This window comes from Dioscorea cayenensis, unplaced genomic scaffold (assembly GCF_009730915.1).
Source record: "Dioscorea cayenensis subsp. rotundata cultivar TDr96_F1 unplaced genomic scaffold, TDr96_F1_v2_PseudoChromosome.rev07_lg8_w22 25.fasta BLBR01000914.1, whole genome shotgun sequence".
Lineage (NCBI taxonomy): Eukaryota > Viridiplantae > Streptophyta > Magnoliopsida > Dioscoreales > Dioscoreaceae > Dioscorea > Dioscorea cayenensis.
In genome coordinates this window covers 3,613-15,993 of record NW_024087305.1, presented here as the reverse complement: position 1 = coordinate 15,993, position 12,381 = coordinate 3,613, and the positions used below count along the sequence as shown (strand labels likewise).

The 12,381-nt window shown below is 30.1% G+C and overlaps 1 protein-coding gene across 1 annotated transcript; it reads right to left on the bottom strand.

The window, feature by feature from the left end:
• Positions 1-3,393: 3,393 nt before the first annotated feature.
• Positions 3,394-11,143, bottom strand: LOC120255268. The gene is made up of 6 exons (XM_039263127.1): positions 11,100-11,143; positions 10,871-11,006; positions 10,571-10,728; positions 10,462-10,474; positions 9,935-9,985; positions 3,394-3,855 (listed from the first exon to the last, which is right to left on the bottom strand). Exons 1-6 carry the CDS (start codon positions 11,141-11,143, stop codon positions 3,394-3,396), a joined length of 864 nt encoding a protein of 287 aa, XP_039119061.1.
• Between the last annotated feature and the right edge of the window lie 1,238 nt (positions 11,144-12,381).

Below are 12,381 nucleotides of genomic sequence, written 5' to 3'. Positions count from 1 at the left end.
TTTATTTATTATTAATTACTTTTTCTACTTCTTCATCTACTACTTCTTCTCCTTTATTATTATTATTATTATTATTATTATTATTATTATTATATTCTAATTTATTTTTTATTTTTCTTATATTTTATTATATTTATTCTTGTTTTTCTTTTTCTTCTACTTCTCCTTCTTATAATTAATTAATTATTTATAATTATTGTTATTATTATTATGGAAAATTACTGTTCACCCTCGTAATTTTCAAAACTTCCCAAAAACCCCCCTCCAACTTTTACCCGCCGGTAAGTTGAAGTAGGTTTATGATATGAAATTCCATTTTTTCCCTTGCAAAAGGAGGGAAAAATGGTGCCCAATCATATCATGTCTGAAATTTATTCATAGTTTTGCAATTTTTTTTGCCTCCTGCTTGCTTTTTCTCAAGCAAAGTTTAGAAGGATCATATGTTGTTGTTCTTGTTCTTGTTCTTGTTCTTGTTCTTGTTCTTGTTCTTCTTTTTCTTCTTCTCATTTGGTGTTTAAGCGTGCATTCTTTTATTTCAGTGCGTGTATTGTGGGGTTCAAGAGGGCTTGCAACGCCGCTGTTGTTTGCGACCGCCTGTGACGACGGACGAAAATCACAGACGAGAAGGCAACCTGGGCGTCCTAGATGAAAGAGAATCGAGTCGTAAGCGTTCGATGTCCGTGAGGTGCCTTGTAGCCATTGCCACGCTTCTGGTCACAATCGCAGATCGTGCAATTAATCTGTTGCCGAGTAGGCATTGTGTATTGTGTATATACTTCTTATTATTATTTAAATATTGAACTTTATATTTAAATATATCTATTACAGTTTAAATATTTGCTTCTCTATTTAACTTTTTAATTTATCGTTTAAAATACATTTGAATCCGCTTAAAATATACAACGCCACTGTGACTTTGGTCCCCCAAGCGTAATTAATACACACTCGGTTCCCCAAGCGTTTCCACTCCCGGCCTTCATTAAAATCGGAACCCGAAGCGGCAGCAGGCTGTTGGATTTCGCAGTATAAATGGGAAGGTAGAACCATTTCGTTGAACATACAACCACTCTCCTTCCTCTTCTTTTTTGTGTGATGGTCATCCTGTCGAGTCAAAGACTTAGTTCACAACATTCGCTCTATTCAAACCACATTTTTTAGATCAGAGACTTTTTACAGGATGTGTCATGATTGTTTTCCTCTGGTACGTCATCCATAAACAACCTGTAGGTGAAAACTTGCTTTTTCTTGGCCAAGTCGAAATGCTCGCCTTCTTGCTCTACGGGTAAGCAATGACGAAAGAAGGCTCATCACATATCCTTTAAAAAGGACTTGATCTAGAAGAAAATGTGGTCTGACTGGAGCGAGTGTTCTGGACACCCTATTCGAAGGTGTACTTGGATGATTCTGAGGTCCGTGATGGTTACGTCGTGCGTTAAACGGAGAGTTTGAATCTTAAACAGAGAATTTTTGAATTGCCTAATGTGAACATTCTATTTTTTTTTCAGAGATTTGTATATGCCTTATAATTACGTTGATATTTAATAAGAAAATGAATGTTGTATTGTATTGTCTTACGTGAACATTCTATTTCTATCAGAGATTTGTATTTTAAGTACATTTCATTGTAAAACAGCTGATTTTTACAAAGAAACAAAGTTACTTGTGTGCCAACTTTTCATTTTTAAACAGAGAAAACATTATTCTTACAGTTAACACATATATTTAAGTAGAGACATTGTTAGTTTAAACGGTCGATAGTTATTTTCGCAAGTGACTAGCTCGTCTTAAACTGTAATATGGATATTTAAACAATGACATTGATAATTAAACAATGAAAGTGCAAGTTAAACAATGAAACTGGATTGTTAAAGAAAGAGTCAAGTATATAAATATAGATACATGTAAATTTACATTGACAAAATTTGTCATGTTCTTAGGAAAAAAATGAATTGAATTTAAAAGCTGGTTTACATTTGAAACTAAAAGAGCAGTATACAATGACTATGGACACGCTTGCGAACACTCCCCTTTTGGCGGTGATGCGGTGCGCCTCCCTCCTTAAGTATCACGGGAAACATACTTTAATCGCGAGATAAGGGGACGTCCGTCTGCGGTGGCCGTAGCTTCTCATCGGTGATAGCGCTCGATAAACCGCATGACATAGACGCTGCAGTCGACACTTCCTTTTTTTTGTCGTGGGGTTTCAGTGTCGTGAACAAGCGGGAACTTTGCGGTCGGCGACTCGCCCAACTCCATGTCGATACAAAGGTCGAATAGGTTCCGCTATCGAGGTATACAAATTGATATTAGAATGCCGATTATTTACCGAACACTATTACTCAAACACAAATTATTAAAGCACTTACCATTTCTAGCGCGTTTTTATCGTATTCCTCGCTTTGGCATGAAGAATAATGCCTGTATTCTTGTTTGTCATTGTCAAGGACGACGACATGGAAGTGGCCACTCATAATTATCGGGAGGATGACAATGTCAACTTCATGCAAGTTACGCGCGGCATCTCCGATCATAGCCATAGTGGATTCATGTGCGTCGACGCCCTACTTTGACATGAACAACGCCAGTGGTCGTGTGATGGAGGCACGTTTCTTATAACGATATGGCACTACGCTCATCGACTTTTGCAACCATCTCCTTCCCCTCAAGCAGGTCGAATAGACTGGACTGTGTGGTGCTGACAGAGTCATTCTTCCACACGACGAGTGCTATGGTTGAGCGGAACATAGATACGTAAACAATATTGTAAATATTTAAGCTGATACAACAAGATTTAAAAATTCTATGTAAAAATATTTAAATGTTAACGATATAAATTAAATGGTAGCAGTATAATAGTTAAAAGGTTAACATCTATATATTTAAATGCTATATTGAATGTTTGAATGTTAACTGTAATACTTAAAGGGTAACATGTAATAGTTTAAATGCTATCTGTGATGGTTAGACGTTAACGCTCTTAATTAAATGGTTACATATAATAGTTTCAATAATACCATAAAAACTTCAAACTTACTTGTCCATAGGGCAGTTGAGGAAGATCCTTATCAACTCCTGCTGGTACTTGTTGAGGCGCGATTGGCCAACGTATTTTTTCTTCTTCGGAATGAAGACTTTCTGAACTTCTTCTAATTTTTTATTGGCATTGTTCTTCTCTCTCGTCTTCATTTCGGTGGCATTCCTTTCCTTCGATGGGGGCACGACGGCAGCATCAACGGGAGACACTTCCTTACATGCTTCTTGTTGTTGTGGGATTGTGTCTGCCTACGATGCGGCACGGTCGGCCGTTGGTTCCACTGTGACTTCGAGTTCGTTAAGGATAGAGTCAACGACCTTCTCGGCCAGCGGCCGCAGCAGCGACATCAATGGCGGAACCTAGCGTTGGGTCGGTTGTTGTTCTTCATGGATTGTGTCCATCTTTGATGCCGCACTGTCAGACACCAGTTCCACCGGGTTCATGCTATCGTTAACAACAGAGTCAACAATCTTATCCACCGTGACAATCTCAATGTCATCTGCGATCTCCTCCACCGTGACGGGCATGTCATCAATGGTAACACCATCAGCAGCCGATGGTGCTGTTATTATTTCATCATCAGCCAGCGGTGGAGACGGAGGCATTATTGTTTTCCTCTTTTTTGCAAGCCTCTTCGAATGAGGCCGGCTTTGAATGGCCACCCTGATGATGTCCTCATCGTCGAATTCCGACGGCGCGTCCGTCCCGGGTGCTTCATTTATTTGGAGGGAAGGCACAATCGATTGTGAGTGTGACCGGCCTTCCGATGCCTCAACCCGAGCGACAAGCCGAGGGAACTCGGTTATCAAAATCTGGCAAGCCTGCAGAAGAGTTGCAGTGACATCCTCGCCTTGTGCTGGCAGGGGCGCTGCCACAGTCGAGCGGGGTAGGCGAGGGCTTCTCCGGCCTTGAGGAATGCATGTGTGTTTTGGGCTGGAAGTAGGAGAACGGCGTCGAGTGCGCACGGAAGAGGTTGCCCTCTCATCTTGCCTTTGAGCAAGCGGTTCCGGAGCAATAGCATCCAACCGACGGTTGGCCCGAACAAATATTTCTTCATCACCATTCACCGGAACCAGCTCAGAAAACTAACATGTGTAAACCAAACAATCTTAGCGAAATCATTCAGTTTAAACAATAAAAGCTATATTTAAACATGTAACTTATATATTTAAACGTTATAGCGTATTATGTTAAACAGAGAACAAAATATTTAAACGTTAAAGAAATGGTTTAAACGGTAGATGAACAAAGTTAAAAGGTAAATAATATTTTTAAACATTAACGTCTATGGTTAAACACATTGTTTTTGAATTATTACCTCTTTTCCTTCGAGAGATGACAAACTCATTTCTATCGTCGCTTGCTTCTAGTAAGTATTTTCACCGTAGCACAGCATCCTTGGGATCTTGCAGAAACGGACTTTCTTTTCGGTTCCGGTCAGCTCGTAAAACCATATGTTAAGCGCCCGTGCAACCCTTAACATACCCGGTGTTGGTCTTCTTCCCCGCGCATCTAGATGTCACTCGAGCGGCGGCTTGTGGAATGTCCTCCATAAGTCACTTGTGGGTCGCCTGTGCCCATGCGTATCGCCCCATGGCAGGTAGATCATCGACATAATGAATGATCCAGTTAGGAACCGAGCAGGACGTATTTGGGAAGAGGATTGTACCCAGGAGGTACACCATCAGTAGTTTGGCAAAATTTTCTTCTTCTCCCCTCTGACGAACGAGTTGATGAAGAGTGTTCCTGATGGAGTCTCTGTGTCTCTCGTACATTTTCGATAAATACCTCTCTTCGAAAGCTAAGCGTGTTTTCTTCTTCTGAAACATGATTGCGTCTCCATCGCAACGCATACCAAGAACGAGTGCCACATCTTCAGGCCTGAAAGTCAGCATGCTTTCCCCAATCCTGAATTTATTGGTGCGGCTATCGTACCTTTGCAACAGAGAATCAAGAAGGGCCCGTTCTTGGAATACAACTTCCAACTCAGTAAATGCTGCGAACGGTGTCCTTCGGATGATCTCTCAGTGTCGAGGGATCATGTGAACTTTCAATTCAGCCATGGTCTCCATTACCGGTGTCATGTAGCATCGCCCATTAACTAGATTAACCGCCATAATCACAAGCCTGTGACAATAACAACACATTCAGACATCAGTATTCACAAATTGATAAGCGGAAATATAAGTTGTTAAACGGTAAACTCTCAATTCTTAAACATTGATATCATTTGTTAAACAGAGACCTATATTATTAAGCAGGAGATACAAATAGGTAAAGCCGAGGCGACAAAAACTTAAGCGGTAAAAGCTCATTATTTAAAGCGTAGACCTCATTTTTACAACTACAACCATATCAATTGAAAGGGTAAACGTAGATTATAAACATTACACAAATCACAACAATCAAAAAACCACTTTGATCGTGTACACTCGACGAAAATGTAAAAACAAAAACAAAAAAACCCTAGCCGAGAGATCTCCCTCGGACTAACAAATCCCCAGATCGATAAATCCCCATGCGAGGCTTTAATGTCTTCCAAGAGAAACAAAAATCACAAAAACAAAAACCGAAAAAAATGTCTCTTCGTAACAGAATAGTTAACAAAAAACCATAATCAATACCTTAGACTATAAAGTGATGAAATGCCGAATACTTGCGCAGGACTTCTCCTTGAGGCGCAGGGTGGAAAAGGAAGAGCTGAGTGCGAGTTGAGAGAAGACAAATGGTTTGGAGGCGAGTTGAGAGAGACAAGCAGTTTGTAGCCCTAAGAAAAACCCACCCACTTCCTCTCACACAGCGAAAATGGGTGCGACCACGACTTCCGTGCAAGGGAATTTTCGTCCATAAAATTTAAAAAACACTCCGTTTAATGCCGTTACGTACTTTGGGGGTTTGAAAATCATGGAGTGTAAGAGGAAGGGGGTTTTTGGAGATTGCAAAACTATAGGGGTTTTTTTGGCAATATGGCAAAGTTGGGGGCTGTTTTTGGCAATTCCACCTTATTATTATTAATATTACTGTAATTTTCTTCTTATTTTTTATTATATTTATTCTTCTTTTCTTGTTCTTGTTCTTCTACTTCTTGTAATTAATTAATCAATTAACTATTATTATTATTTTTCATATTTTTTTGTTATATTTCTTCTTCATTTTTCTTTTTATCATCATCATCATCATTATTATTATTATTATTATTTCCATTTTTTTATTATATTTCTTCTTCTCCTTCTTCTTCCTTCTTCTTCTTCTTATTCTTATTAATATTAGTATTTGTTATTCTTCTTAGTTATTTATTATTTTTCTTATTTTTTATTATATTTATTCTTCTTTTTCTTGTTCTCTTTTTTCTCTTTTTATACTTCTTATAGTTAATTAATTAATTTATTATCATTATTATCATTATTATAATTTTTTATTTATTATATGCCTTAATTTTAATTATCTTTATTGTTCTTTTTTTCTTCTACTTTTTCCTTCTTCTTATAATTAATGAATTAATTTATTCTCATTATTATTATCTTATTTTTATTATTTTTTATTATATTTATTGTTCTTTTTCTTCTTCTACTTCTTATATTATTATTGTTGTTATTATTATTATTATTACTATTATTATCATAACTATTATTTCTATTTTTTTTATTTTATTTATTCTTCTTGTCTCTTTCTGACTCTTCTTCTTCTTATAATTATTTATTTATTATTATTTTCCATATTTTATTTGATATTTCTTTTTCTTCTTCTTTTGTTCTTCTTATTATTGTTATTATTATTATTATTATTATTATTATTATTATTATTATTATTATTATTACTTTTACTTTTTTATTACTATTTTTATTATTGTTACTATTATTTATTTATTTATTATTATTATTGTAATTATTATTATTGTTATTTTTATTAATATTTTCATATTTTTATTATATTTCTTCTTCTTCTTGTTCTTCTTCTTCTTCTTATTATTATTATTATTATTATTGTTATTATTATTTAATATTATTATTAATATTTTTTTTATATTTCTTCTTATTCTTCCTCCTCTTCTTCTTATTTATTTATTACTTTTCTTATTTTTTTGTTATAATTATTCTTCTTTTTCTTGTTCTTCTTCTTGTTCTTCTGCTTCTTACTATTATTTATATATTATTCTTTTTTTTTAGTTCTTGTTCTTCTTATTATTTATTTATTTATCATAATTATTATTTTAAAATTTTTGTTATATTTCTTCTACTTCTTCTTCTTGTTCTTCTTCTTCTTATTATCTATTAGTTATTACTATTAGGTATTATTATTATTATTATTATTATTATTATTATTATTATTATTATTATTATTATTATTATTATTATTATTATTATTATTATTATTATTATTAATATTATTATTACTATTATTGTTAATTATTTTTCATATTTTTTAGCATATCTCTTCTTCTTCTTCTATTTCCTTTTATTATTATTATTATTATTATTATTATTTATTGATCTAATTTTTTATTATATTTCCTTTTCTTCTTCTTTTTATTATTTATTTATTATTAATTACATTTCCTCTTCTTTGTCTACTGCTTCTTTTTATTATTTATCTATTTATTAATTTTCTTATATTTTGTTATATTTATTCTTGTTTTTCGTTTTATTCTACTTTTGCCTCTTATAATTAATTAATTAATTATTATTGTTATGGTTATTATTATTAATTTTTATTATTTTTTTAATATTTTTTGTTATATTTGTTCTTCTTCTTCGTTTATTATTATTATTATTATTATTATTATTATTATTATTATTATTATTATTATTATTATTATTATTATTATTATTATTGTTATTATTTCCATTTTTTTTATTATATTTCTTCTTCTTCTTCTTATTATTATTATTATTATTATTATTATTAGTATTTGTTATTCTTCTTAGTTATTTATTATTTTTCTTATTTTTTACTATATTAATTCTTCTTTTTTTTTGTTCTCCTTTTTCGTCGTTTTCTACTTCTTATAGTTAATTAATTAATTTAATATCGTTATTATTATTATTATTATTATTATTATTATTATTACTATTATTATTATAATTATTATTTACATTTTTTATTTTATTTATTCTTGTCTGGTTCTGCTTCTTCTACTTCTTATAATTATTATTTATTTATTTATTTATTTTTCATATTTTATTTTATATTTCTATTTCTTCTTCTTCTTCTTCTTCTTCTTCTTCTTCTTCTTCTTCTTCTTCTTCTTCTTCTTTTATTATTATTGTTTTGGTAGGCTTATTCAAGAAAAAATATACTTATTTGAAATATTTTTAGTTATCATCATCATCATCATCATCATCATCATCATCATATATATGCTTATTAATATTTTTCCAATTTTTATATATTGCGATTTTTGATATTTAAATATCATATATATATATATATATATGATTATTAATATTTTTCCTATTTTTATATATTCCAGACTTTTTATATATGAGTGTGTATATATTATAATATGTTATTATAAGATATCTAGATGAAATGAGACAACTAATTAGATTATGTTACATACCTTGTAGTATTGTTAGAGAATGTCCACAAATAGCTTATGCAATTGCTATTAGCAATAAATTATGATAATCCAATCACTTTCTTCAAAAGCTCTAATATCTTATCTTGTTTTATTTTTATTTTTAATTAAAATATCTACTTTGTGTTTGATTAGGATTAGGTAAATCAAAGTTTTGTCAATTTTTAGAACTATCAATAATTTTTTTTAATTATAAATATTTTGTAATTATAAATTATTTTTAAAGTTTTAGTACAATATTAAAAATATCTTGTGTTTAGTAAATCAAAGTTTTGTCAATTTTCGACATTATCTATAATTATTTTCAATTATAAATACTTTTGAAATTATAAATTTGCTTTTAAAGTTTTAGTATGATTTCAGAGATTTTGAAAATATTATATGAAATTTTTATATTTAATAAATAATTTTATTTATTCATCCACAAATTTATAAATTTATATATATTGATATATATTGAAAATTCTTAACTAATATAATAATGATAAGATAATATAAAATAAGATTTTCTTTTTCTTTTTCTCTTGGTTGAACAACGAACCCCTTTAATCCAAAAAGGCATATATATATATATATATATATATATATATATATATAGATAAATATATGATATTTGATATTAGATGGTTTAATATATATTTATTTAAATTTTTTTTGTCTGTTATCACTAATATTCCCTATTTTATTTATTTTCAAATATTTAATTTTTATTTCTCAAAATAAATTAATTTAATTTTATTTCCTACAGATTTCAAGTTCAATACAGTTTTTTTTATTTTATAATTAAAAATTGTTTATAGAAATTGATTTTTGTTTTCCAATAAAAAATTAAATATAAAAATCTTTAATTACCCCACTAAATAAGAAAAGTGAATTATTAATATAATAAATTCCAAGCATAATCATTGTTATGCATATAAATGGTACATGTTAATATTAATGTTCATAATAAATTATATAAATAAACTATATTGCCTTCATTAAAATTAAATAATAATCATAAATTTAACAAATTTAAAATGACATAAAACACAAATAAAGTCATCGACTACATTGCTAAAATCATTTATTACCAATTAGTTTTTTTCTTGCTTCAATTTTTTTTCATTTTGTTGCTTGATATCTGAGTAATTGGAACACTATCTACTATAATTGAAGTGTCATATTCAACAGTGAATGGATTAGATCGATTTGTAGTGGTTTTATTTATTGTATTAGCTTCACTGTCAAATATAGAGTCCTGTAAATCAATCAAAGTTTATTGAGTCATAAATTTAATAGCAAGAATATCATAAAAATAAAGGTGATATCATAAAAATTACCTTCACCTCAACAACATCAACATAGTCAAGTTGAGAAAGAGCATCAGAGTCCTGAAATATTATTTGTTCAAATAAAATCAATTATCAAAATATTAAATATGAAAAATTATTATTAAATAACCAAAATTAATTTGCTTCAAACAAACCTTATTTTTCAAATAAGGACTTGAAATATAATTTGATATTAACTCATTATTTTCAGTTAATCTCATAACCGTATAGACTTCATAATGTTGCATGATATTCTGAGTTTTTATTTGAACTTTAAATAGTATTTTTCTTTCCACCAAAGTGTCAATTTCAGCAGGATAAGATCCATTCATAGAAATCTGTAGATAATTGAAAAAATTATTATACAATAAAATTGTCATACTTGTTAGGTTTAGTGTTGTACAATTGAATTTAAATTACAACATTACATTTGTCGAATCATGTCTCAAATCATTAGCTGTTTTACCAAGTAATTACAAGCACTCACGATCCCACAAAAGAAAAGAAGCATTACCAGTGTCATCAATAACTCTTACTTGGACCTTAAACCTAATCAATCCAAACAATCACACAATTAATAAAAATAATAAATGAAATAGTAATTAAAAAAATATATAATTAAAAAAAGTATAATAGATATTCTACCTAGGAGTTCCCGCAAAATCAAACTTGTCACACTTTTCACAGTAAAATCTCTTACCAACAGGATTGACTTTCTTTGAACATCGTTTACAGGATAAGTACCACCAATCTTGATCACTTTCAATTTCAATAATAGTGGCAAAAACCCAATAACTGGCAACCTAAAATAATAAAATTATAAAAATATGTGATCAAATTATAATGCTACAGAAGTAACAAAAAATTATAATTAATTATGTTAAAAAAAACACAAAACATGGATATCAAAAGTATACATGTATGATATATTTGCAGTAATTTTACCTCTATAGATTCTGCTAATTGTCCAATAGATTTTACATTATTTTCTTCACTTGATAGATCATTAGAGATGGAGTAGGCAAATGAAGAAGAGACTGGACTTATCCTTTGAGAACTACAATCTTGCTCACTCATCAACCTTTACAAAGATTAATAAATCAATTAGAGTAAAAGAAAAACTTGATACTAATATTTTTATATATATTAATTTATTAAAAAAATTTAACTATACTTGTTTCGAAATTCGATAACTTCTTCAATATGAGCATTCACCATCAGTTTCATAGTAAAATAAGAATTAGATATTCTAACCTCGCCTACAATAAAACAATAAAATAAGAATTAAATATTCTAACCTCAACAATAATAAATTAGTTTCTATTTCAATCATGCAAATTAGATAAACAAAATTTTAATCGAAATATTTTTGTGCATTTGAATAATAATGAATATAACCTCTAAATCTTTTGGCACGACACATTTGGAGTATGATAATTATAAGTCCTAATTCTTTAGCTTCTAGATAAGCATTAATCACCATCTACAAGTCACCCCCACAAAGTACCTTTGAAGCTTGTTTTTCTGTAGAAACAAAGGAAAAGATACCACATCAAATAGATTATGCTCTAACATCTAAAAACTTCATGACACCATGAAAATATGATTGACAGCTGCATACTAACATGTAATTTATATGCACATACATATATATATATATATATAGAAAAGCATACTCAAGATCTTGGGCTTCTGCATCCGTCAGCTTTGCTTGTCTTTGCGCTGATTCTAGACTCAGGTATATCTTTATGCTAATGACTTTCCTCCTAGCACATCTTCAACAAAAGTTGCCATCATAAAGCGTCAGTTCTAAAAGGAAAGCATAGATTACACTTAAATAATTACATATATAGTTCAAATACTTGCTAAATAAATTCTTTTCGTCAGTTTCAACATGTAGAACCGAATATTATCGGCGAAATAGATACTAAACCTACAAACATTGCCTTGGAAAATTTTCATCTACAGCATCTATCACATTAGTTTTGACGCAATTTAGCGCCAAACATGCGGTTTGTCGAGTTTATAAACGCATATTATTATCTCCCACTATAAAATTGTATAAAATACAGTTTTTCCTTCAAAATCAAAAGTTTGAATTATCGAACCAATGAACGTTTTATCGACGCATGGATCCTTCCACACTGGAGATTTTAATAAAAATAGATAATTTACTTGAGAAACAAAAATACAATTAAACAATACATATAATAATTTTATATCAAATAGAAAGAAAACTTGTTCATCCATAAGGACATCTAAAGTACTATTAACAGTTTATCTTGGAAGCATGGAATCTGCAAGCCTAACAACCCGAACTAATGTCCATTTGTGTCTTCATGGCAATTTATTTCTACAAAATCAATCCTTTCTTACAGCACAGCTCTAGCTGAAAATATTATTACAAAGTGAACATAATAATAAATCTATCCATAGAAAAAATAAATATTTCAATT